This window comes from Tachyglossus aculeatus, chromosome 1, assembly GCF_015852505.1.
Source record: "Tachyglossus aculeatus isolate mTacAcu1 chromosome 1, mTacAcu1.pri, whole genome shotgun sequence".
In the NCBI taxonomy this organism is placed as follows: Eukaryota; Metazoa; Chordata; class Mammalia; order Monotremata; family Tachyglossidae; genus Tachyglossus; species Tachyglossus aculeatus.
Window position 1 is genome coordinate 124542063 of NC_052066.1, and position 26940 is coordinate 124569002.

The following is a 26940-nucleotide window of genomic DNA, read 5'->3' on the forward strand; positions in this document are numbered from 1 at the left end:
CTATGGTTAACAGCAGGGTCAGTAGTTAGAATTCTAGATTAGGGAATTAGCAGGTCTGGTTTTACTGCAACTACTGAATTGAACTTGGAAACATTTTTTCCATCTATAAAATGATAATAATATCTCCTTCAGAATTACGCCTAGGTACTTTTGCTTCTGGCACGAGAGCATTTTTACATTCTGGTTTTCCCCATTTTAACACACCATAATGCAATTTGCAGTTGTTAGATATGATCAGAAGATGATAGAATTCATGATGTCAAAAGGAGGTCCTGAAAATGGTAACATTCCCTGTAAGCAGCAAATTCAGCAGTTTAAGGAACTATAATTCCATGCATACCAAGGGAAATGGGTTGCTCTCACCATCAGTGATGTCACCTTTGAAATATGTGACAGTATTTTATGTTTCCCTTTATTTTTATGTAGTTATATATGGTCATTGCCTCAGAGCGCATACTACTTGAGGGTAGAGAATATTTCCTCCTATTCTTTTATAATAGCTAGAGTAGAACTGGCATCATATATACTGTCAATGAGAAAGCCAGATATGGATAAAGTAAAATCACCTCTGGAATCCATTCTATAGAGGAAGTTACACTGGTGATCTGCAAATGACCATTTGTTAAAATAAGTTATTCATTGTTAACTAAGTATTCTACAACTTCCCCTTAAGTTCCTTTAGTATTTTTAAGGCATTTGTGAAGCACTTATTATGTGCCAGGCACTGTACTAAGTACTGGGACTCTAGCTAATCAGTTTAGACATAGTCTATGTCCCAAATAGTGCTCACAGTCTGAATCCCCATTATACAGATGAGGTAACTCAAGCACAGAGAAGTTCAGTGACTTGCCCAAGGTCACACAGCAGACAAGTGGTGGAGCCAAGATAAGAACCTAGATTCTTAGACACTCAGGCCAATATTCTACTCCCACTAGTACATACCGCTTCTAATCAGATCTGTTTACATTTAATTTACTAATTTGGTCCAAAATATCAAATGAGGTCATAATAGTTTGATCATCTCCCTCTGACTTGTTTGTTACAAAAAAAAAAACCCCAACAATTTTGCAGTGGGAATTTCTCCAACACTTTCCTTAATGGAAACCAAATCATACATTGAGTTTTCAACTATTTCTCTTTCATTCGTAAGTGTACCTTTAATTCCATGATCAGCAAATGGTCCCAAAATTCCCTAAACAACATATTTCTTTTGATATATTTAAAATGTCTCTTGGAATTTGTTCTCCAAACTTCTCCCCTTCCTCACTAATTTTTTTTGTACCCCAACTTCACAGACTTTCCAGTTCTCCTGTCAGGATTTTTCTTTGGGTGACCCACAGGGTTTATGTATAGTTATACCTAAAAATTACTAATAATTTTTAAAAATTCAGTAATTTCATTTTAAGAGAAATGTGTTAATGGAGCAATATTTTACTGGGTGACAAGTGGGCAGAAGAAGATGTAATCAGCAATATACCTGGAAAATTGAAATGTTGCAATGCCGAAGACCAAGGCAAACATGGGTGATGAAGGGTGGTGCACAGTATCATTATGGGTGGAAATTCTCTGGGGAACTTTTATTTATACTAAAATGCTGTTCAGGTGACAGAAGTTAGGTATGAACCCAAGTGGCTCATATCGGTGATGTTTTACAGATGAAAGTAAGAAAAGTGAGAACTTTAATACATCAACATCATCATCATCATCAATCGTATTTATTGAGCGCTTACTATGTGCAGAGCACTGTACTAAGCGCTTGGGAAGTACAAATTGGCAACATATAGAGACAGTCCCTACCCAACAGTGGGCTCACAGTCTAAATACACATAGCATTTTGGAAGTGTATGTATTCTTTGTAAAATTGCCACAATAATTTAGTCATGTTACGTTCCTATGATCTAGAAAAAAAATTCCTAATCAATACCAGAAACACCATATTCTCCTTTGACACCCACTTCACCCTAGGATTAACAATAATTAAGACTTACAATCATCATCATCATCAGTATTTATTGAGCACCTACTCTGTGTGAGCACTGTACAAAGCACTAAGCACGTCCCATTATGTATGGGAAGTATTTGTAAATCAATCAAGCAATAGTACTTATTGAGCTCTTACTTTGTACAATGCTTGGGAGAGTACAACAGAGTTAGTGGAAATGATATAAATGGGTGGGCTACCAAAGTTATGAGCAATTCACAGATCAGTAACTTCTCTGCACAGATTTTTGCTGCTAATTTCTAGTCTTCTAAATGTGACAGAACTATGTCATTGAGTTTTGGAATCATTCAACAATTACTGAATGTCTAAGTGCTACATCATTCCTATGAATCAATGCTTTATCATAGCAGGAAAGTTTGTATATGTTAATGAAGTTTAGAGCTATGCCATTAAGCGATAGGCTCTCACCAGGGCTGATAGTCTCTCATAATGGAAAGCCAAAGTGTCAAACAAAGTTGATTCACCTGTGCTGGGCAACAGTGGCATGCCAAAGAGTCAAAGGTGGATGATCAAATGATCAAAACGTTGGTCAAAGACAATGGCAGAGACTTAAATTTTTATGGCATGGAAGAAAGCAATAGCAACTATGTCTATATTTTTTATCCAGAAAACTCTATGGATAAAGTTCATAAAGTCGCTATGAATTGGAAATAACTCAACAGCGTTTGATGATGATGAAGTGCTACATGCTGACAAATCTAACAATTTACACCCACTTTCTCCACTAGAAGAAATACAATCTAACTTTGCCCTTCCATTATAATTATTAGAAGTTGGGGTAGAATCCTGTTTTTAATAAATTTACAGGTTTCATTGATGTGCAGATAGCATATTTCAACAACAAAAAGTATGCCACTGTAGCTCCTAAAAATATATCAGAAAGTCAAAGAACATACTGTTACAAATATAATTATGAGTAATATGATTTCTCAAGCCTGTTCTAACCTAATAGGCTATTCTAACCTAATTCCCTTCATATTTGAGATGTGGTCACTGACAGTGAGTTTACCATTGGGTGCAATTTTGCTGAAAAGTCCCATGAGGGATTGATAGTACAGACTACAGAATGTACAAATGTGCACACACAGATCATCCCTCTTCTACTAGGGGGAATTAACCTACCTAATTATTCAAATTTAAATTTTAACTGAATTTCAATTCAGTTGATCGGATGGCAAAAAGATCTGTCCAGCCTTTAAAGATCTAAAAAAGACCTAAAAAAGCCTAAAGGGATCTGTCCAGTCTCTAAGCAAGAGGATAATGACTGAATCATCCAGGTAGATGATTATCTGTTCTTTGCTCCAACATCTCCAATAAGAAATATTGCCCACCATCTTGGCAGTTTGTTCCAATTCCTTTCAGAAAAGATCTCCTTCCCTTCTGCTGCTTTAAGTCCATTTCTACTTGTTTGATTCTCAGTGGTTGTGGAAAGCAACCATTCTGTGTCCTCATGAAAGCCCTTTCACATGGCTGAAGATTGTTATTAAATCGACTGTAGGCGTCTCTTCTCCAAGTTAAAGTGAAATTCCTTTTGAACCCTTGGACCTAGTTTCCATACCTTTAATTGTTTTTCATATGCATTCAAGGTCTGCAGGAAATCTAGACGGCGACCTCTAAAGAATTGCAAACAAATGCTGCTCTCCCTTCTATTTTTCTCCAATTATTTGCATTTTCATTGGACTTCTACGGAAACAGAGAAAATGGCTTTGCTCTTCCCAACCTGACCCAGATATCTGTTCCAATGAGGGCAAAGGGCACCACATCACAGGCCAGATGCCTGACTTCATAACTTTTAGAACACTGAGATAATGTAGTCATTCAGAGCCTGGGATTTCACCTTGTATGTTCCTACCCCATTCCTTGTTTACCTCATTCCTGTTCTCTTGCCGCTGACCCAAATCTCTCATCTCTGGTAATGCATTCCAAAAGCTCCACTCTTCTTCTTGTCCCCTCTCTAAATTCCTCTGCATCATCCCCTATCCTATAACCCTTATATTAATTGTGATATTTATTAAGTTCTTTCTGTGATCCAGGCACTCTATGGATGTGGTCTTTGGAAGACCTAACTCCATCATGGGAAAACTGTCCTTCATCTTCAACCTCTTTCTGTCCCATCCACTCTTCCTTCTTACCATCACCAAGAACTGCACTCACCTGATGACACTGTATCCCATGCCACTCCATCCCCAGGAGACCTCACCTTTTCCCATCTCCCCCTATCATGGAGAAACAAGGAGTTGGCCTACTCCTTTTCACACCACTCTACTCACTTTATTTGTCACATTTCCTTATTAATAATAATAGCTATTATTATTATGGTACTTCAGTGCTTACTCTGTGCCAAGCACTGTTCTATTTATGTAGATACAAGTTAATCAGGTTGGACACAGTCCCTGTCCCACATGGGGCTTACACACTTAATCCCCATTTTACAGGTGAGGTTACTGAGACCCAGAATAGTTAAGTGACTTGCCCAAGGTCAGACAGCAGAAAAGTGCCAGAATCAGGATTAGAACCCAGGTCCTTCCAACTTCCTGGCCTGTGCTCTATCCACTAAGCCATACTGCATCTCTTCCTCTGAAGTCCATGTTATCCACCTCTACCACCCACTACAACTACTAGTTGTAGTTATCTACTCCTCCCAGGCCTGGCCTGGCCTGGCTTAACCTCTGTTTTTCTGAGGGACTGGTGTCTTTCTCTTCCTTTTTTTTCCTCCTCTTTCACACTGAGCCATGTGGACTTCAAATTCATGTGGATGTTTTTGATGATCCCAAGCTGCCTAATTCTTCTTATGCCTCAACTTCACAGCCCTTCTGCTCCACCACAGCTCATCCACACACCAACCTGATATATTAGATCTTGGCATCACTATTCATTATATCATTTCTACTCTCACCAGTTTGGAAATGCAATTCTTTGGCCACAACCTCCTAACCTGACTTTTTGCCCAAATGCTTCTTCTCCAGTGAAACTATTCTCTCCCCTTATGGAGATTTTAAGATTCCCTCCACCTACTACAATCTATCAGGCCCTACCTGGATAGCCCACCAAATTTTCCCTCTCGATGCAGGTATCCATGCCCACAACACTGTCTTCTCTGATTAGCCCTCTATGTGGCCCCTGTCCCTCCACTGATCACATATCAGTAACCTCCAGGAATGCTGCAGAGAGCTATTGGCAGAAATTCCGTCCCTAGACCAACTTAGCCCCTTCAAATTCACCATCACTTGCTTCAACTCCACCCTTCCTTCAAAGCAACATTACTTCTGTCTCAACTATCATTCCCACTGCCCCAACCATAGTTTTGAAATACCACTAATTCCCTCCTGAAGAACCATGACACCCACTTTCCACCTTACTTGTCCCTGAGGCTCTTGCCAACTAAGTTGACCAAGCTGCTTCCACTTCCTTTCTTCCAAAACACTTCTTGACCCTCTATACTTTTGTTTTCATTCTGTTTACTCCTCTAAGACCACATTCTCCAGGTTCAACAACACCATCCTTCTTGGAAAACTAATGGACTCAACCCCATCCTAGTCTTCATGGACATCTTGGCTGCCTCTGACACTGTGAATCACTCCTATCACCTGGAAATGCTATCAAACTTTAATTTTACCAACAGAGTTCTATACGGTTTTTCTCTTACCTTCCGGCCACACTTTACTTCCGCACCCAATAACTGTGAGTGTTCTTCAAGGCTCTTTCTTAGTCCAACTCTTCCCACTTTTTACTCATGGCTTGAATTACCACATTTATGCAAGATTCCCAAACTTCTCTCTCTTTAGCCTCAAACTGTCACTCCCTCTGCAATCTCACATTTCCTATTATCCTCAAAACAACTCCACATGGATATTCCACCAGCATCTTTAGCTTAATATTTTTAAAAATTGAGCTCATGTTCCCATCCAAGTCTTCTCCTCCACATAACTTTCCCATCACAGTTGACAGCACCACTATCCCTCTGTCTCTGCAGCCCAGACCCTCAGGATTATCTTTGACTCCTTCTGCTCTTTGAACTCTGACATTCAGCTTGTAATTAAAATCTGTCAGTTTTCCTACACAGCATTACCTACCCTAATCTCTACATCCAGAAAACCACCACCCTGTGTCCAATTATTGATCATATTCCAACTAAACTACTGTTTCAATCTCCTCCTTTCCTGCCTCTGGTGCCTTTTGTCCCAGTCCATACTTCACTCTGCTGTCTAGGTCATTATCCGAAATCATCTTCTTACATTCATTTTGCCAAACCTTAAAATCCCCCCATGGTGCTTTTTCCTTGCTTCTTGAAGCAGAAACACCTGAATGATGACTTTAAGGAACTCCAATAAGCTCTTATCTACTTTCTTTTTCCACAGCATCTTACATAACACTCCTCATAACATTCATTCCTCTCAAGCTAACATACTCTCTGTGCTTCTCTCTCTTCTGTCTCACCTTCTTCACTCAAACTTTTCTTCCTGTCTGGAACTACTCAACTCTTCAATTCTGCCAGCATATATCCCACTGTTTCTTCCAAGCAACTTTGAAATCACATATCCTCCATATGATTATATTTTGCATCTAAGGCCTTCTACTGCCACAGCACTGTTGTTCTACCTCTGCACTTATGCATTCATTGATCATCTGTAGCATATGACTTGCATATTCCACTATTTAAACATGTACTATTTAAGCACATGTCCATCTTTCCATTCCCTTTTTCCTTTAATTTTTTTTTTGTGCTTCTGGAAAACGTGACTAGATTGTGAGCTCCCTAAGGACAGGGATTCTTCAAACTTTATTGTACTTTCCCAAGTGCTTAGTATAGTGTTTTGCACATACTATCGATTGATTGATTGATGCTTTTGCTGCAGACTGATGCATATGGTTTTTTTAAGTCTTAAGGAGATCTTTAGAAGGGGTGGGTGTTACTGTGAAGGGGTGAATTAAGAAATTACCATCAGTAAATATTAACAGCCTAGAAATATTTGTAAGCCAGTTGGAAATTTGTCTCTCAGAGTTCTTGAACAAATTGACCCACCCTTGATCTTTTCAGAGCTGTACGTAAGCATGAAAAGTACTGCATGAAGTTATTTTAATATCTTGAATACCATATCCTTTCTGATGGTGGTGGTCATGGAATGAACTCTATCTGGATTAAGGTCTTGTCAGATTGGACATTATGAGGGAGGTTTCACAGTTTATTTCTGGATTCATTTGGCAAAGTGACCAACTTATTAACATCCATAGTGCACAAAAGGAAACTAAGCCTGTGGGTACAAAATCCAGCAAGTTCATTCAGTTTTTTTTTTCTTGCTTTAATTTTCTTAAAGATTATTCTTGGACCACTCAATGCAAAAACTCAGCATGAGTGATTCTAGATAAGATGACTATTAGGAAAAAAAGGATATATGAAGGAAACTAATTTAAAAAGTTAGTTCTGAAAAAGTACTGGTAGTCTAAAAAGTAGAGACCAATTCACAAAAAGTTTGAATTCCTAAATCTCAAAATTGAATTGTTCTTCTATTGGAATTCAGTGAACATTTCAAACTACTCAATGTCAACAGTACTTATAGACTTGGGGAAATATTATGTTGCTAATTTACTTAGTTTGCCAACTTTGGATGCTAAGAAACAAAAATGAGAGAGTGAGAAAAATTATAATAATTAAGCCCGGATGAAAAGAGAGCATTAATTATGGTTTCAAATCCTGTCATGGAGTTATGCCCTTAAAACAAGGACATTTCTAGATAGCCTGGTTTAGGGGCTGTGGAATTCTGAAGACAATTCCCTACAGTAACCTAGCTGGAACCTACCTAGCCTTTGCTTTCAAAATTCAGTAAATTCATTTAAAATTATTAATGGGATATGAACAAATAAGAGGCCTTCCCCAACAAAGCCCTCATTTTCCCTATACCCTCTCCCCTCTGCATCATCTACACATTTGAACCTGTATCCTTTAAGCACTTGATATTCACCTCACCCTCAGCCCTACAGCATTTATGTACATATCCATAATTTAATGTGGGTCCCCCTCTGGACTGTAAGTGCCCTGTAGGCAAAGAACGTATCTACTAACTGTTTTGTACTCTACCAAGTGCTTAATACATTACTTTGAACACAAATCAAATCTCCTTGAAGAGGTCTTCCCCGACCAAACTCTGATCTTCTCTTCTCCCACTCCACTCTGTGTCACCCTTGCACTTGGGTTTGAATCCTTTATTCACCTCTCCCTCAGCCCCTCTAGACTGTAAGTTTCTTGTGGGCAAGGAAGATGTCTACTGACTGGGTTATCATGGCATAGTGGAAAGAGCACGGGCTTGGGAGTCAGAGGTCTTGGTTCTAATCGTGCCTCTGTCACTTATCAGCTGTGTGACTTTGCGCAAGTCACTTAACTTCTCTGTGCCTCAGTTACTTCGTAAAATGAGGATCAAGTCTGTGGGCCCCATGTGGGACAACCTGATTACCTTGTATCTACTCCAGTGCTTAGAACAATGTTTGGCACACAGTAACCAAATACCATCATTATTATTATTACTTACTCTCCCAAGCACTTAATACAGTGCTCTGCCCATAGTAAATTCTCAGTAAATACAATTACTGAATTGATTGAATAATAGACTGAACACAGTAAACACTCAAATTCCAATTGATTGATGTATTCTGAGATAATGGGGACTAATTCTCAATTAGGCTTACAAATATTTACCTTTATAATGAAACATTTCATGATTGATAAATTTTTATTGTTTTTATTGAAATTCCTCAAGATACAAAAAACTTGGCAATGCAGAAAGCTGCCAATTTCAGGCAACTTCTCCAAGGTGAATTCAATATTGCAGTTTTAAACTGCTGTTAACTAATTTATTTTACCACATTTCCATAGTCAACATTTTCATTTTTGTTGTCATTGATAGATCATATATTCTCTTTTTGGCACCCATATCTGCTCAAGACTATCGAAGAGTTAATAAAAGGGCACATTTTATATGTTACACAGATTTAGCACTCTATCTTACCTGTTCTCCCTTTTCCCCCTTCTGACCAGGTAAACCTGCTGGTCCTGGCAATCCTGATTCTCCCTAAGTAAAAATACATTTGTGAATTACCAAAATGCATATATAGTGACAAAACTATGAAGCGCTCTATTAAAATGATGTTGCTTATCACAGAATTCATTCATTTATTCATTCAATCATATTTATTGAGCACTTACTGTGTGAAGAGTACTGTACTAAGCACTTGGGAAACTACAATACAATAAATAGTGACATTCTCTACACACAACTAGCTTATAGTCTAGAAGTGGGCAGACAGACAGACATCAATACAAAGAAATACAATTACAGATATGTTTATACGTGCTGTGGAGCTGGGAGGGGGGAAGAGCAAAGGGAGCACATCAGGGTGATGCAGAAGAGAGTGGGAGATGAGGAAAAATGGTACTTAGTCTGAGAAGGCCTCTTGGAGGAGATGTACCTTCAATAAGGCTTTGAAGGGATGCAGAGTAATTGTCTGCCAGATTTTAGGCAGCACAGTGAAATATGAACTGGAGTTGGGAGAGAGAGGAGGCTGGAAGGACAACAAGGAGGCTGATCCAGTAATCCAGGTGTGATAGAATGAATGATAAGTATTAACATAGAGGCAGTTGGGATGGCGAGGCAAGGTGGATTTTAGCAATGTTGTAAAGGTAGGACCAACAGGATATTTTTGGATTGAATATGTGGGAATGACAGAGAGGAGTCAAGGATAATGCCAAGATTATGGGCTTGTGAGAATGGAAGGGTGGTGGTGCCATCTACAGTGATGGGAAAGTCAGGAGGAGGACAGAGTTTGGGTGAGAAGATAAGGAGTTCAGTTTGGGACATGTTAGGCTTGAGTTGACGGAATAACATCCAAGTGAATGGATTTTAGTGAATGAAATAGGGCAGAATGAAATAGGGGCACTTGATATACCCAGAAGAGGATCAAGGAAAAATTGTTGATTGGATCTGCAGTGTCCAAACAAATTTTCTGAAGATCATTTTTTTGCCTGGGACTTGATCTACCAAGGGCAAACCTGTCATTAAATGTCAACCTTACAATGTCTGTCTCCCCCTCTAGACCGTAAGTTTACTGTATTCAAGGGTATGTCTACCAACTCTGTTATATTGCACTTGTCCAAAAGCTTAGTACAGTGCTCTGCACACAGTAAGCACTCAATAAATATGATTGATTAATTGACTGATTAGGAGGAATTGTACTGTGTAGGCAGGATAAACATTTTAGCCAGGTACAATTAGTTTAATTTCAAACCAGCCTTGAGTGTTGATTAGACACTTGATTAGACAAACAGAATATGGGGCTTTTCCAGGACCTACTCCTGTCTCCTTCCCTCTGCCACCCTGAATATTAGCCTCCAGGCTGATGATATGGTGAGGGGAGTTAGGCAGAACTGCTAGCATATTCAGGCTGCAACTGTCAATAATAATAATAATGAAGGCATTTATTAAGAGCTTACTATGTGCCAAGCACTGTTCTAAGCACTGGGGAGGTTACAAGGTGATCAGGTTGTCCCAAGGGGGGCTCACAGTCCTAATCCCCATTTTACAGATGAAGTAACTGAGGTACAGAGAAGTTAAGTGACCTGCCCAAAGTCACACAGCTGATAATTGGTGGAGTAGGGATTTGAACCCAGGACCTCTGACTCCAAAACCCATGTTCTTTCCACTGAGCCACGTGATCAAAGTGAATTCTTGAATCAATAAGCAGGCAGAAGGATGCTTTTTCATTGTAAAAAATACCCTGCTGCATGATCTCAGCCTATTATCAGCTTTTCTATGTGGAACAGTAAAAAAACACCCTAGGATCAAATCTCTCTAACAATTGCAGGCCAGAAAGTCAGAGTGACATCAGTGATAACAGGACACAGGGAGAATTTTTTTCAAATTGTGATTTGGGGTTGCCTAGCATTATTACTGTCACTATCCTCTTTCACACAGCCAACCCTCACTTATTTATTCATTCATTATTCAATTCATTCAATCATATTTATTGAGTACTTACCGTATGCTGAGCATTTATTCAGCAATAATTATTTTGGGAATGGATATCTACTTAATAGATTATCCAATACCTCTGCTTTCCCTTATTCCTCTGTTGCTTGCCTTTTGGACATTTCATAACTTCTTAGCACTCTTTGCAAAAATCAGGAAAATCAAGAAAAGATGAAACTCAAAATAAACAAATATTACTAGTTTGCTACAGGTAAGAGGTGAAATGATTGGCTAAACTGAGGTTGTTGAATGCATCACTGAATACACTTAACCATGTCATGTTGGAGTCTTCCATGTGGTCACAAAATGACCTATAAGGCAAAGTTTATTCTTAAACACTAATCAGATCAATCACAGCTTAACCATGCTGTTACCACAAAGTTTTTCTCTTTACACCATCTTACCTAAGGGCAAACACTCACCCAAAATGTTAACATATTTGAGAATTTAATTAATACTCTGGTTCCAGCATGACTCATATACAATGGTTTGATGATCTGATGCTGTGACTGAAAGTGGAATAACTCCTTTAGCCTGTCAAAACATACGTGATACCCAGAGAACAGACTGTTGCCATATTAGCAGGCAAAGTAGAACACTGCATTTGCCCAGGGCGAAAAACAGGATTTGGTTTGCCATAAGGCATGGGAACATAGACTCAGGAGACATATGCTGGGTTTTATGTACTTTTGTCAGTTTACAGATGTTCACAGATTCCAGAATGAGGGTAAAACAGGGAATTCCTTCCTCAAGCCCTCAGCATGGCCTAGTGGATAGAATATGGCCCTGGAAGTCAGAAGGTCATGAGTTCTAATTCCGGCTCGACCACTTGCCTGCTGTTTGGCCTTGGGTAAGTCACTTCACTTCTCTGGGCCTCAATTACCTCATCTGGAAAATGGGGATTAAGACTGTGAACCCAATATGGGACAGGGATTGCGTTCAACTCGATTTGCTTGTATTCCCCCTGAGTGCTTAGTACAGTGCCTGGCACATAGTAAGTGCTTAATAGCTTAACAAATGCCATTATTATTATTATTATTATTATCATTATTATAGACGCTGATTCCAAGGAAATAGCCATATCAAAAAAAAAAGGAATCAGAATAGGAATGAGTTCCCCACAGTGATTTTCTCATAGTAAGGTAAGAACTCTATTTTCAGCTTCTACTCTTTCCTCTGCAGCTACTGTTTAACTTGGTAGCAAGGTTGAATTTGGGGTTAAAGACAGACAGAAGCTCAGAGAGTGTTCCCCACCCACAAAGTCCCTGGCATAAAGGAGTTTGGGGCAGAAGACTATGTAACTCTCCTTATCTTCTCTCCTTGCCCCACCCAGGGCAGAATTGATCTAGCTAAACAAGCTAGGCTTAGAGGAAGCAGAACTAGAATCACTGCCCTCCACTTGTTTCACTAAGCCTATGATGGTGGGATAATGCCCACATTGAAGAAATGTCAGGTTCATGGGCTCCACATTACCCTGTAGGACAGCTAGCCCAATTCCTCTATCTATACTTAGAAGGGAAATAACTTACTTTATTGGGAAAGCACTGGCATTGGTCTCTAAATTCCTGCTTTGATTGTGCGTGAGTCGGGAGCCTCCTGGTGTAGGCAGTCACTGATGATGAAGAAATAGTTTCCAACTGGTCCTCCTGTGGGCACTCAAAGACAAATGGAGGGCATAAATTTGCATGAACTGCAACCAATACAACATATTTTGCTCCTACCAATTCAGTGATAGTACAGTTCATTACAAACTGGGAGATCCTTTACCAATAAAAAGCTGCCACTGGTGATTTAAAGATATAACCTTTGCTCTTCCATAGAGGAGATTATTCCTGAAGTACTACCCACAAGAAATACATCCCTTGTGCTATAATTACACTCCTCTGACAACTTGAAGGCAAGTTGCTAAAATAATGTTGCCATTAAAGAAGCCAATGACTATCTTTGGCAATAAATTACTAAAATCGTATTCATATAAAATAATAGCAGCATACAATAAAGCAAAGGTGCAAAACAACAATAATTTCCTGTAGATAAGCTATTTTACAAGAAAAATCAGCATTTCAAAATTTCAACATTTAGACAAACTCTCCCTATTAGAATAGAATCACGGTCTAATTTTCTCTGGTTAAATAATCTCTTTAAACATAGTCCATTTACCATTATAATTGTTAAAACAGCCAAAAAGGAAGCAACTGTTTTCTCAAATATCCAGAAAATTTGGAACCATCTGTGAGGGAAAATTCAGTTAATCAGAAAACCAGAAAATCACCAGGACTTGTTTCTAATGCTTTCCCCAGATTCACTGAATTTTTGCTATTTCTTCTGCTCCCTTTATAGGAGCAAAGACTGTTCCTTTCAGGAGAATAGTACCTTGCACTGGAGTTTAACTGTGAATTTGAAATGTCAATTTTAGCTGGCTAACTAATGGAGACAAAAAAAAAACTACAGTAAAATGGCCACCTTGCATTAATGCCAATATTTATATTGTCACAAGCTGCCTGCCCTTCGATTTGATATTTGAGCCTATCAAATACCTATGGGGGCAGGGAACGTATCTACCAACTCTATTATCTACTAAGCACTTGGTATAGTGCTCTGCATGCAGTAAACACCAAATAAATATGATTGATTGATTGACTGATAAAACATCTTGAAATGTCATGTGCTATAGAAGGGAGTTAAAATATATAAATTCATGAGGTAAGAAGGATTTATAAAGAATAATGTTGAGAATTTAAATTGCAATCATAAAATTAATTCCTTTTCCTATCTTAATTTATATGACAAGCAATGTACAGTATTCAATCTAGTTTCAGTTGATTAGGTCTGTGGTTTCATAATCCATTTATTTTAGACATTATGATTTTAATCACTGAATTAATTTCTCAACACAAACAGTACCCGAATTGTTCTCCATAGCAAATAAGATGTAAGCTCCTTAACCTTAGTTTTAACTTTTGTTTACTCTTCTTTTGTTTTTCAATTTATGCTTACTCTACTGGGAATTTTTAAAGCTTTGCTTTCCTTCTCCATTTCTAAAATATCTTTCATAGATCACCTTCCTATTTAGAAAAAATCCATATATAGAATTAAGAAGTCTTCAGCAAAATTAACTTTGTTGTCTTATGATCTGATAATATTGACATTTTTATAGATAAAAATACAAAAAGCATCATCTGTGGAACACAGTGAAATAATGACCCAGCAACATTGTGCCATTAAAAAATTGAGAGCAATGACATTCTCCAATTTTCCTTTAGTTTTACCTGTAACTTCTCAATTGCTGGTTAATGCCAGCATTTCTTAAGATATCTGCTTTCTACAAGCATTAAAAAACAGACACCTAGGTAATAGAAAAATGTGCATAAACAGCACCTAATTTTCTCTCATAATTTTGTTATGAATCTTTCTCTTGCCCTAATTCCAAAGTAGTCTCTGGAAACACCAAGTTCACGTAGGCCAGTCACAAAGTTCTCAAACATTTTTCCCCCTGCATTTCAAAGATCACATCATTTTATGGCAAAAGACTAATAATGATCAAAAATATCACTTTAAAGTTTATGAAAGCATCAAACAATTAATTTCAAAAATTCACTTTTATTTTTAAGGGTCTATCCAAAAGCTCTCTTATTCCCTGACAAACTATATGGCTTAATGTTTCAAATGCTAAAGGTTTAACACCTTCAGGATTTAAATGTAGGGCTCCAGGAAGTCTAGGTGCTTCGACCTGTGGGTAAGTAAACTAAATCATCTTCCCAGCTATTTATAGTAAGAGATTTGTCAGGCTTTCATCTGACTTGGAATCTAAGCTGTAAATTGAATTTAGATATGTTTTCCAAGAGTAAATTATACAGCCAAAATGAATATAATAAATCAAAGATAAAAAGTAACTTGGCAAATATGGAAAAATACATCAGCTTTGCTTTTCATAGGCTCAGGTGAGTTTTGTATTCAAGTTGTCAAGCAGAAATATATAGTTGCAAAAATTTATTTACTCTTGATTACTTATTTCTGAAATTTTTACTGTAAAAGAGCACTTGTATTATCATTTCTTGGAGAGTTGAATATACATGGAGAAATTGCTTTTTTTCCTCCAGTTCTCATGTAGATCTTCTGCATTCTTTAAGTGACAGGGCCTTGTAACTGACCTATTATCTACCTGCCATGAGTTGAGAGGACTAACATGAGCAACTCTGATAGACTCTTAAAGAGACTTTGTCAGTGACAAATTACTCTGTTTCAGTTCTAGCCAAAAGTACATTTGATCCTGCCATACATTTATAAGTGAAAGATGAAATCCAAAAATTCAATTACTATAATTTTGTAATTATAAAAGCTCATTTTTGGTGCAAAAACTTTTATAAAAATAACTTACCTTGGAATCTGATATTTCACAGCACGCTTCTAATGATATAACATTTGGGTTACAGTAAATTATGAGGTGGTGAAGTTCAATCTGTTAAGAAATGTAAAAGCAGTAGAGCAAACATGAGTTAAATATTATACATGTAAGCTAAACAGAAATGGGAAATAAAATTTAAACTGCCAACTATTACAGGATGTGCCTCAGGATCCTGTTTCTGATTGTATAATTTTACTGATTACCTAAAGGAAGGCAGTGAAGGAAGTGCTATCCTTGGTGATATCCTCCAATCAATAAGGACAAAAAAGAAATGACTGCAGAAAAAGGTTTATGATGTGTCCTTAAGGTGAACTAAGGTGAGGGGGATTCCAGAAGCAATTCTATAATGGATTCTAGAGGATGGAACATGCTTTTTTTTCTGGGAGTAGTATAGGAGAGGTGCATGGATTTCCAAGGTTTATTTTCCAATTGTATAGTTGATTTCTATATTTTTTTAAAAGAATTCTTAGTAGAAACTTCCTTTATTTAAAAAGATCCAAAAAACAAAGAGAAAAAAACAAAAACCCTGAAGACACATCCTTTTCTGTCCCTCTGCAACATTTTCTGTTCCCTGGGGGCAGCAGATTCTAAGTCGCTGTTCCATAGTTCTGTCTAGACTTATGAGAAATAAATGAGCTGAAAGGTAATGCCTGCATTAGGAGAATTTTGCATGAGGTAATGATTGCTCTCATTTAACCTCATGTACACTCCCCAGTAATAATAATAATAATGATATTTGTTAAGCATTTACTATGTGTAAAGCACTGTTCTAAGCACTGGGGAGGTTACAAGGTGATCAAGTTGTCCCACGGGGGGCTCACAATTTAATCCCCATTTTACAAATGAGGTAACTGAGGCACAGAGATGTTAAGTGATTTGCCCAAAGTCACACAGCTGATAGTTGGCAGAGCCAGGATTTGAACCCATGATCTCTGACTCCAAAGCCCGTGCTGTTTCCACTGAGCCACTGAGCTGCTGTAGATACAAGATAAGCTCTGGGGTTGATACACTTATCTGACATCTATCAGTGGCCATTTGCCAATCATGGGGAACTAATCTGCACCTACTTAAAATGAGTTTCAAGTAAATACTCAATTTTGAATAGCTGCAAATGCTTTTCTTGGCTAAGCTACTGTAGGACTGATATCAGTTGCCACAAGATGTTATCATCTACTCCAGGCAGAGTTGCTAATTCACAGCCATGTTGTGGTAATTACTTATCCCTTTTCTTTCACAGTATTCTGTTCAAATTGCATAATGAAAATATGTGTTATAGCAATTGTGGAGTTGATTCAAGAACTTTAAATATAGTTAACTATGCCCTATGAAAAATAGCCTGCAGTAGTGGAAAGGTCAAATGCCTGGGAGCCAGAGGTACTGGGTTCTAATCCTGACTGTGGCATATATCTGCTGCGAGACTTTGTACAAGCCACTTAACTTCTTTGTGCCTCAGTTCCCTCCTCTGCAAAATGAGGATTCAATACCTGTTCTTTTTTTATATATAATGGCATTTATTAAGCGCTGACTATGAGCAAAGCACTGTTCTAAGCGCTGAGGTGGATATAAGGTAATCAGGTTGTCCCACGTGGGGCTCACACTCTTACAGAGGAGGGAACTGAGGCCCAGAGAAGTTAAGTGACTTGCCCAAAGTCACCCAGCGGACAAGTGGCAGAGCCAGGATTCGAACCCACGACCTCTGACTCCAAAGCCCGGGCTCTTTCCACTGAGCCATGCTGCTTCCCTACTTAGATTATGGGTCATAATTATCCTATATTTACCCCAGTGCTTAGTACAGTGCTTGGCACAGAAAAAGCACTTAAATACCACAGTTATTATTATCATTATCATTATTATTATCTAACCATGTGGGACTTCAAAGGACAAAAATCTGTACTGAAAACAGTAAGAAGGGAAAATAAGTAGCCAGTACATTGTCTAGAACATCAACTGATGGGTAAATGATGATGGAAATTTCTAGTCTCTGGGTGACATGTAAGGAAATTTCCAGCTAGAAGCCATGACAGTACAGACAACACTGCACCTGAAGCTCAAGGGTGAGAGCTCTGATCTCTCTAAACCAGGGGTTATGAGTTTGTATCTCATTAGAGCCTTAGGCTGTTAGCTAACGAGTGGATAGATCATGGGGCTGGGAGTCAGAAGGACCTGGGTTCTAATCCTGGCTCCACCACATTTCTGCTGTGTGATCTTGGGTAAGACAGTTAAACTCTCTGGACTTCAGTTACCTCATCTATAAAAAGGGGGTTAAGAGCGTGAACATCACGTGGGACAGGGACTGTGTCCAACCTGATTAACTTGTATCCACCACAGTGCTTAGAACAGTGTTTGGCACATAGTAAGCACTTAAAAAGTAGCATAATTATTATTACTATTACCTGTCTCCAGTGCTTAGCACAGTGCTTTTCACATATTAAGCACTTAACACATACTACAATTATTATTATGGTAGTATCTGTGTCAAATAGAATAAAACTTCCAAATAGATGTAGAGTTTTCTGGTCAATATTTGCCAGGAGATCAATAATCACTATCGACCTTAGTTCAGTTTAGTTTGTGATGCCAGAGCCTAGAAGACATCAGCGAATACCTCAGTTTTGGTAGTGCTGTGTAAAATTTTCGTAACAAATTCTGGGTTTATTTGGGGTGTAAATGCCCTTGAGCAGAATCTTTTTTCCTAGTACTTGAATCTTTATTTTGTACTTTTATATTTGTTATTGATTGATCTATTTACTTGTGTTTACTTATATTACATGTATATTCTTTCAATTATTATACATTCATCAATTTATGTTCTATACCTTCCCCATTAGACTGTATACTCTTCAAAGATAAGATGTCATCTTTTCTATGCCCTAATTTCATGATACAGTATTCTGCACACTAAAAGTGATGAAAGTGATAAAAAACTACTACTAATAATAATACTAATGGCATTTATTAAGCGCTTTCTATGTGCAAAGCACTGTTCTAAGCATTGGGGAAATTACAAGGTGATCAGGTTGTCCCACGGGGGCTCACAGTCTTCAGGTCTTGAGGTAACTGAGGCACAGAGAAGTTAAGTGACTTGCCCAAAGTCACACTGCTGACAATTGGCAGAGCTGGGATACTAGTAATACGTGCTATCAACAGTAACTAAAGGTAGTAGTGGGTGAAGATATGTGACTAAAAGGGTTTGGTTTTTCATAAATATACACAGGTAGCTCTATGCAAAAATTTTCCAACACATTTAAACTTTGAATTTATCAGCAAGAGTGTCTTAAATAACTATGCCATTCTCTTCAGTGGCAATAATTGAAACAAACCTTTGATTTTGTAGGAAAAACAAAGACCACTATACACAACAGGTAAATTGTTTTGGAAGGACTACAATTTGTATTTCATAAGTCTAAATTTAGGTTGAAATTTTTTTAATTTGCAGATCCCCAGGTAATTTGGTCAAGCACTTATTACAGTGCGCTGCACACAGCAAGCACTCAATAAACGCCACTGATGGTGATGATGATGATGAATAATTATAATAATGTTGGTATTTGTTAAGTGCTTACTATGTGCCAAGCACTGTTCTAAGCACTGGGGGACATACAAGGTAATCAAGATTGTCCCACGTGGGGCTCACAGTCTTAATCCCCATTTTACAGATGAGGAAACTGAGGCACAGAGAAGTTAAGTGACTTGCCCAAAGTCACACAGCTTACAAGTGGCAGGGCTGGGATTAGAACTCATGACCTCTGACTCCCAAGCCCGGGCTCTTTCCACTGAGCCATGCTGCAGTAGACTGATCCATCTCTCTTGTTTTGGAGGTACAATAATGACAGTAAAATAATAATTAAGGTGAACACTTTCCCTTTGGTGACCCAATGAAAATTGCACAGAAATAAGGCATATTTTTATGGTCTAATCTATAAATACTTTTAGGAAAATGGAACCGTGATAAAAAAGAGTGTTTTCTTTTAGCATGTTTACCTAAAAGACAACTTTTGCAGATCAAAGCGCTAACAAAGTTATATTCAATGACTGTAGAATTAAAGTTTGAATTTTTGAATGTATACTTTGTCAATGTATCAGGTTAGCCTTGCTTGCTGAACTAATCTAGCTTTTTTCATCGGGAACATAACTCACATCTACAGGTCTGCTATCAGCAGCCCGGGCAACAATCAGAGTTCTTCCACGAAAGTCAACGGTGTCCCTTTCAGCCGTCTGCCTTCTCTCAATTAAATTACAATCCACATAGAGGGAAATGATCCTTGATTGTATGCTGATGCCAAGCTTATGCCACTGACGATCAAATAGAGGGTGAATTTCTCGATTTTTAAATGTGTAGAGCAAGGCCTTTCCCTGAGCAGCTTGGGCCATCAGCTCCACCACCTTTTTTGTCCCATCGACTATGACAGACACCTGTAAAAATATAAAATTGTTTATATTTTTAAGGGAAATGTAGGAAAAATGATTATAAAGGCTTAATGGTAAACTCAAGAATGTGTACAAACATAATTTAAACACTCAGTAGAGTAGTTTGCGAGGTAAGAGGAAGCCAGTGCATAACCCAGTTTTTTTTCCACAAAATGCCATCTTCAACCAATGTTCCCAACCCAGAATATTCACCCACCTACATGAAGTCATATAAATGCTAAAGGGCCAAAATTCTGCCACACAAAGACTATTCAATCAAGACCATCGAAACCAGTAGGTAAATATTTTATTCTGCCTCACCTGGGGGATGTTTTGTTGGTTTAAAACTTGCCATATATACCATCGTTCCTTTTTGGTGTTTCGTCTCACACGGAATGTGACAGCTAAAGCATATTCTTCTGGAAGCCCCTCTGGAAATATCTTCCTAAGCAAAAAGAAGAAATTCCATCTCAATTATATACATTTAATGTAAGAAAAGTAAAACTGCCCAAAGCAAGGAAAGCCAGCATTGATGTACATTTGTTGTAAAATTCCCCATGGAAAATGTTCCTCAATTTTCAGACTTATGGAAAATTTGAAAAGACTTGGAAACACGGGAGTCAGCCAACTGGTCCTGCTTCTTAACCAAAATTTGCCTTATTTTCTCAGGAAGAAACCTTTATATACCATTGATTTCTAAGGAAAGTAAAAATGCATTGTGACAACAAGGAGAAGCAGCAGCTACTCTTACAAGTTTGAAAATCCATTATTACCGCTCAGCTATAATGCTAAGCAAGTGATTTGAATTCAGCGTGGTATACAGAGTAATGCTCTGGAAATTTCATTTGTACAATAATGAATATAATGATTTTTGTCAGTACTAGATTTAGATGAAAATGGGCAATATGCTTTGTTTCTAGACATTCCTAGATATATGATTAGTTCAACACTAAATACAATTGCCAGAGAATGTTTACCTCATGAATTAAAAGCTACTGTAAGCTTGGGAGCATATATTAGAATTAATATACATAATCACTGCCCTCAAGGAACTTCATTTAAGGACAGTAGAAAATCATTACCCCTGCCCTCAAAGGAATTTATAATCTAGAGGAATTTACAGTGTAGAACGGTCTACAATCTACCATGGATCAATCAATCAAGCAATCAATCAGAGCACAGTACTAAGTGGTTGGAAGGTACAGCATTATAGGGTTGGTATATATGATCACTATGTACCAGAAGCTTACAGCCTACAGGGAGAAATAAGAAAAGATACAACAAATAACCTAAACACTGTAAATACAAACTACAAATCCAGTTTTTTTAAGCTTCGCATAAATCTTTAACACTGGGCCCAAGTCACACAGAAATTTCATGATGATCCATCAGGATCTAGGACTAGGAGCCTAAGATTGCTATTAATAAGTGGGATCTTCTTCTGCTGAAGCAGTAGGAATAGTATTTATTGAGCATTTACTATGTGCAGAGCACTGTACTAAGCTCTGGGAGAGAATCGTGGGTGGGAATTAGACATGATGAGCCCCCACCTGTTCCTCGCGGGGCTCATGGGTGACTGAAGGAAAGAGGTGATCAGAGACTCATTCCATTAAGCACGTCTCCAATTAGGTAGTCACTGGCACCTCTAGGATTGGGGTGAATGTGGACATGCCTATCCACATTACAGCAGCAATCACAGTCCTCCCTGTAGTTATGAAGCCAGGGTAAATAGCAGCAGTGGCCTTTCTACAACTTCCTCTCTTAAGGCAGACGTGTGGGATTACTTGTCTGCTCCAGAGACATTAAAACAACTTGCTATGTCTAAAATGCCTGTACTCAAATATCTTTGAAAAGGGGTGTGGTTTCCTAGAAGTAATCCTATCCGTTGCTTCTACACTGATACTCCCATTGAAAATAAGTGTTGCTGTTCCTCATTTGCTGAATTTGTTGGCATAAGCTTGTGCCCAGAAGGTGCCTTCTATGGAGTCTTCCTGCTTACTGCCTAGTCTTATGATTTCCGCAACACCTCATCACAGCATAATTCAGGTGAAAAAAAAAATTCACTCCTGAAGTTCAATATCAATACATAATTAGATATCTGAAAGTTCATGCCATAATTAGATTATGTAAGGCAAAACTGCCTTCCCCAGTGACCAACCTAGAGAGAGATTTCAAGCCTCAGAGGAGCTCCCTAGGGATCAGAGAGAGATGGACATTTGGTTTCCTTTTCCCAATAAATCAATCAATCAATCAATAGCATTTATTGAGCAGATTCTAGGAGCAGAGCACTGTAATAATGATAATAATAATAATTATGGTATTTAAGTGCTTACTGTTTGCCAGGCACTGTGCCAAACATTGGGGTGGGTACAAGAAAACTGGATTGGACACAGTCCCTGTCTCACATGGGGCTCACTGTTTCAATACACATTTTACAGATGAGGCAACTGAGGCACAGAGAAGTTAAGTGACTTGCTCAAAGTCACACAGCTCATAAGTGGAGGAGCTGGGAATAGGACCCATGACCTTCTGACTCCTGGGCCCATCTCTATCCAATATGCCATGCTGCTTCTCTGAGTATGTTGGAGAGTACAATACAAAGGAATTAGCAGACAGGTTCCTAATCACATTGGAAGGTAGCTGGCCATGAAAGTTACTCTGTCCTCCCAGAGTGAAGTAAGGCTTCCCTGCTCCAGTCCAACCTCCTCAGCAGCATCACATTTCCTTGTCCCTGGCAGTCGTATTGGCCTATTTCCATTATATGCTTTCTTACCCCAGCTACCTATTGTGATGGTTGTTGTAGGAGCACTGCATCTCAAAGCTTTTGTGCAATTCCTCTTTTTCTACAATAATAATTATGTTTGTTAAGTGCTTACTACGTGCCAAAAACTGTTCTAAGCGCTGGGGTATATATAAGGAAATCAGGCTGTCATACGTGGGGCTCACAGTCTTAATCCCTATTTTACAGGAGAGCTAACTGAGGCACAGAGAAGTTAAGTGGCTTACCCAAGCTCACACAGCAGACAAGTGGTGGAGGCAGGATTAGAACTCATGTTCTCTGACTCCCATGCCCAAGCTCTTTCCACTAAGCCATGTAATCACTCGTAAAGAACCCCCACTGCCTAACACTCATCAAATATAGTTTTTCTAAAATGCTCATCACTTACTATTATTCACCTCAAAGATCCTGAAATAAATTCAGCTGCACTGATGACAGCACAGGACATAGATAGCATTTTATACTGTTGCAACTTTTATTTTAAAGAACATTACAAAGTTCTAGACACACAGAAGACCATATCTTTTCACTTACAAATCATCCATTATTGGTAGGATAATCCCCATAATTCGGGTCAAAAAATTATTTTGAGTGATAATTCTGCACTTAGAATTACACTGGGTACTTGGGAACACAGAGAAAGATAATTAGACATCACTACTTTCTCCAAAGAGCAAGCAATCTAAGAGACATCACAAACAGAAACAATTATTCAACACTAATTATTCAAATTTTAACAACTATACAAGCATAAGAAATGAGTGCTGACAACTGAGATACCTCAGGGCAGGACTGTGAAAATGTGAAAACCCTCCCAACCTGATTATTCTAGGGTTTGCTCTCGAATTCTTGCTACATGTGAGTTAACATCTGCAAATTTTCAACTGCAAGTACACTTGTGCACCTGTATTTCGCTCCCATTATAAATTTGCCAAAGATACATTTTAAAGATTTGAGAAATGAATATCCTATTATTCTGCCATTATCACCCCATCTCACTCTAACCATTTCTTGCCAAACTCACTGAGCAAGTTTGTCTACATCCACTATCTCCACTTCCTCACTTCCAGTTATCTCACTGATCCCTGGCAATCTGCTATCCATCCTGTCCACTTCAAGAAAATAACCTCCTTATTGCCAAATCCAAAATGGTCTCTACCCCATCCTAATCCTCTTCGACCTCTCAGTTGCTTTCGACACTGTGGACCTTCCTCTTCTGGAAACATTACTTAATCTTAGCTTCATTGACACGGTCCTCTGCTTGTTCTCCTCTGATCTTTCTGGTTGCTCTTTCTCTTTTACAGACTTCTCCTCTGCCTCCCACCCTATACCTGTGAGGGTTCCTCAGGGTTCAGTTAAAAGTTCCCTATTATCCTCCATTTCCACCAAATCCTTTGGAGACCCCGTTGTTCCAATGGCTTCAACACCATCCCTATGTGGATGATTCCCAAATCTACTTCACTCTCAACCTCTCTCTTTCTGTGCAGTCTTGCATTACCTCTTGCTTTGAAGACACTTCCCCTTACATTTCTCTCAGGCAATAGTTTTTATGGAACACTTACTGTGTTTACTAAGTGCTTGGGAAACTACAACAGAATTGGTAGATGCTATCTCTACCCACAAGGATCTTGCAGTCTATTTGTCCTGTCAACATCTCAAACTTAATATGTCCAAAACAGAAACATCAACTTCTTATCCAACCCTGCCCTTCCCCTGTCTTTTCTATCATTGTAGACAACACCACCAATCTCTTTGTCTTACAAGCTTGTATCCTTAGGATTACTCTCACCACATTTCTCCCATTCAACTCGCATATTCAACTGATCACCAAGTTTTACCTTCACAACATCTCCACCTTTTCCTGCCCACCCAGTCTTCTACCACACTGATCAAAGCATTTATCATCTCCTGCCCTCACTTCTGCATTAGCCTCTTTGCTGATCTCACTACTACCATCTCTCCCCTTCCTAGTCCTTACTTCCTCTACTGATTGGATCATTTTTATAAAAAAATGTTCAGTTTACATCTCCCCATTCCTCGAGACCCTTCTGGGATTGCCCTTCTCCTTCCCATCAAATGGAAACTCCTTTCCCTTGGATTTAAGCACTCAATCAATCATATTTATTGAACAATTACTGTGTGCAGAGCAGTGCACTAAGCACTTAGAAGAGTACACTACAGCAGACATGTTTCCTGCCCACAATGAGCTAAAGGTTCTCCTATCACTACTTTACCTCACTGATTCCCTATTACTAACCACCTTACACACTTTGCTCCTCTAACGCTATCATTCTCACTGTACCTTGATCTTGACTATCTTGCAGCTGACCCTTTCTCCATATCCTTCCTTTCGCCTGGAATTCCCTTCCGTTTCATAGCTGAAAGACCACTTCTCACTGCCTTCAAAGCCAATCTAAAATCACATCGCCTCCAAGAGAACTTTTCCAACAAGGCAATTATTTCCCATACTCACATTCCCTTCTGCTTTGCCAAGTACTTGTACCCTTTAAGCACTTAATAGTCACCCCCCCCCCCACCCTAGGCCTGTATCCCACTCTAGACTGTAAATTCCTTGAGGTCAGGGATGATGTCTCTGATCTCTATTGTCTCTATTGTCTCCTCAGCAACAAGTGCGGTGCTCAGTATACAGTAAGAGCTCAATAATACCACTGATTGACTGATTGACTTATAAACATCTGAGCTGGGAAGTAGTCTACAGAGGAAACAACTTCGTTCAGGAAGTAGGTCCACAGAGGAATCAGCGTGGCTCAGTGGAAAGAGCACGGGCTTTGGAGTCAGAGGTCATGGGTTTGAATCCCAGCTCCGCCACATGTCTGCTGTGTGACGTTGGGCAAGTCACTTAACTTCTCGGAGCCTCCGTTACCTCATCTGTAAAATGGGGAGGATGACTGTGAGCCCCACGTGGGACAAACTGATCAAGCTGTATCCCCCCCCCCCAGAGCTTAGAACAGTGCTTTGCACATAGTAAGCGCTTAACAAATGCCATCATTATTATTTATTATTATTATTAAAAGAAGTCAAGTGTCAGGAAGAAGTTGATTAGTTCTAGAAGACTTGTGAACAGGAGACTCCTGAGGGATTCCTCTAGACTGCAAGATCTTCTAGACTGTACGCTCGTTGTGGGCAGGCAATGTGTCTGTTATATTGCTATACTGTACTCTCCCAAATGCTTAGTACAGTGCTCTGCACACAGTAAGTGCTTAATAAGTATGATTGATCTGTTAGGAATAGCTAATGCTGTTTCTAGTTACCCCAGTGCTTAATACATGCCTGGCATATAGAACACACTTAAAATAATACTTAAAAAAAACAAAACTCTCCTCTCGTGGAAGAAGGTTTAGTCCCTTTCTATGGGGACAGCTAGATCTTTAATGGAGGTCCTATGAATCAATCAATTGATAATAATGATGGTATTTGTTAAGTGCTTACTATGCGCAAAGCACTGTACTAAGCACTGATACTGTGTATTGAGGTCGTCCTGTGTGTCTTGTCTTGTCTTTTGCTGTTGAGTCGTCTCATGCCCATAGCAACTCCATGGACACATCTCTCTCGGAACACCCCACCTCCATCTGCAATCGTTCTGGTAGTGTAACCATTGAGTTTTCTTTGTAAAAATATGGAAGTGGCTTACCATTGCCTCCTTCCGCGCAGTCAACTTGAGTCTCCACTCTCAACTCTCTCCCATGCCACTGGCTGCCCAGCACAGTTTTGACTTGTAGAGATTGCCTCCCACTGCCTAACCACTGCCCAAGCTAGGAACGACATGGATATGCCTCTGCTTGACTCTTCCTCCCGTAGTCGAGACTGGTAGAGACTGGAAACTCTCCAGGTGCCACCCTGAGAGGGGCTACTGTGTGAAGACCAATCACACTAAATGCTAGTGAGAGTGCCATAGGATTACTATTTTTGATCCCTTCCTTCATGATGCTTAGTTCCAGGGAAGATGATGGCAACTGTAGCAATAAGCTACGGATTCACTTCTCTCCCAACAAACGCTTTTTAAAATATCATTAAAATCTGATGGTTACCCACAGATTATGAAATCCATCATCATCATCATCATCAATCGTATTTATTGAGCGCTTACTATGTGCAGAGCACTGTACTAAGCACTTGGGAAGTACAAATTGGCAACATATAGAGACAGTCCCTACCCAACAGTGGGCTCACAGTCTAAAAGGGGGAGACAGAGAACAAAACCAAACATACTAACAAAGTAAAATAAATAGAATAGATATGTACAAGTAAAATAAATAAATAAATAGAGTAATAAATATGTACAAACATATATACATATATACAGGGCATT

General features: G+C 38.9%; 1 protein-coding gene across 1 annotated transcript in view; it reads right to left on the reverse strand.

Moving 5' to 3' along the window:
- Positions 1–26940, reverse strand: part of COL19A1 (collagen type XIX alpha 1 chain) — a 335135-nt gene that overhangs the window by 250637 nt on the left and 57558 nt on the right. Inside the window, exons 4-8 of the mRNA XM_038744466.1 lie at positions 20153–20276; positions 19562–19837; positions 15398–15478; positions 12549–12674; positions 9004–9066 (exon numbers count right to left, since the gene is read on the reverse strand). Coding sequence (XP_038600394.1) covers positions 9004–9066; positions 12549–12674; positions 15398–15478; positions 19562–19837; positions 20153–20276 — 670 coding nt within the window. The remainder of the gene's footprint in view (positions 1–9003; positions 9067–12548; positions 12675–15397; positions 15479–19561; positions 19838–20152; positions 20277–26940) is intronic.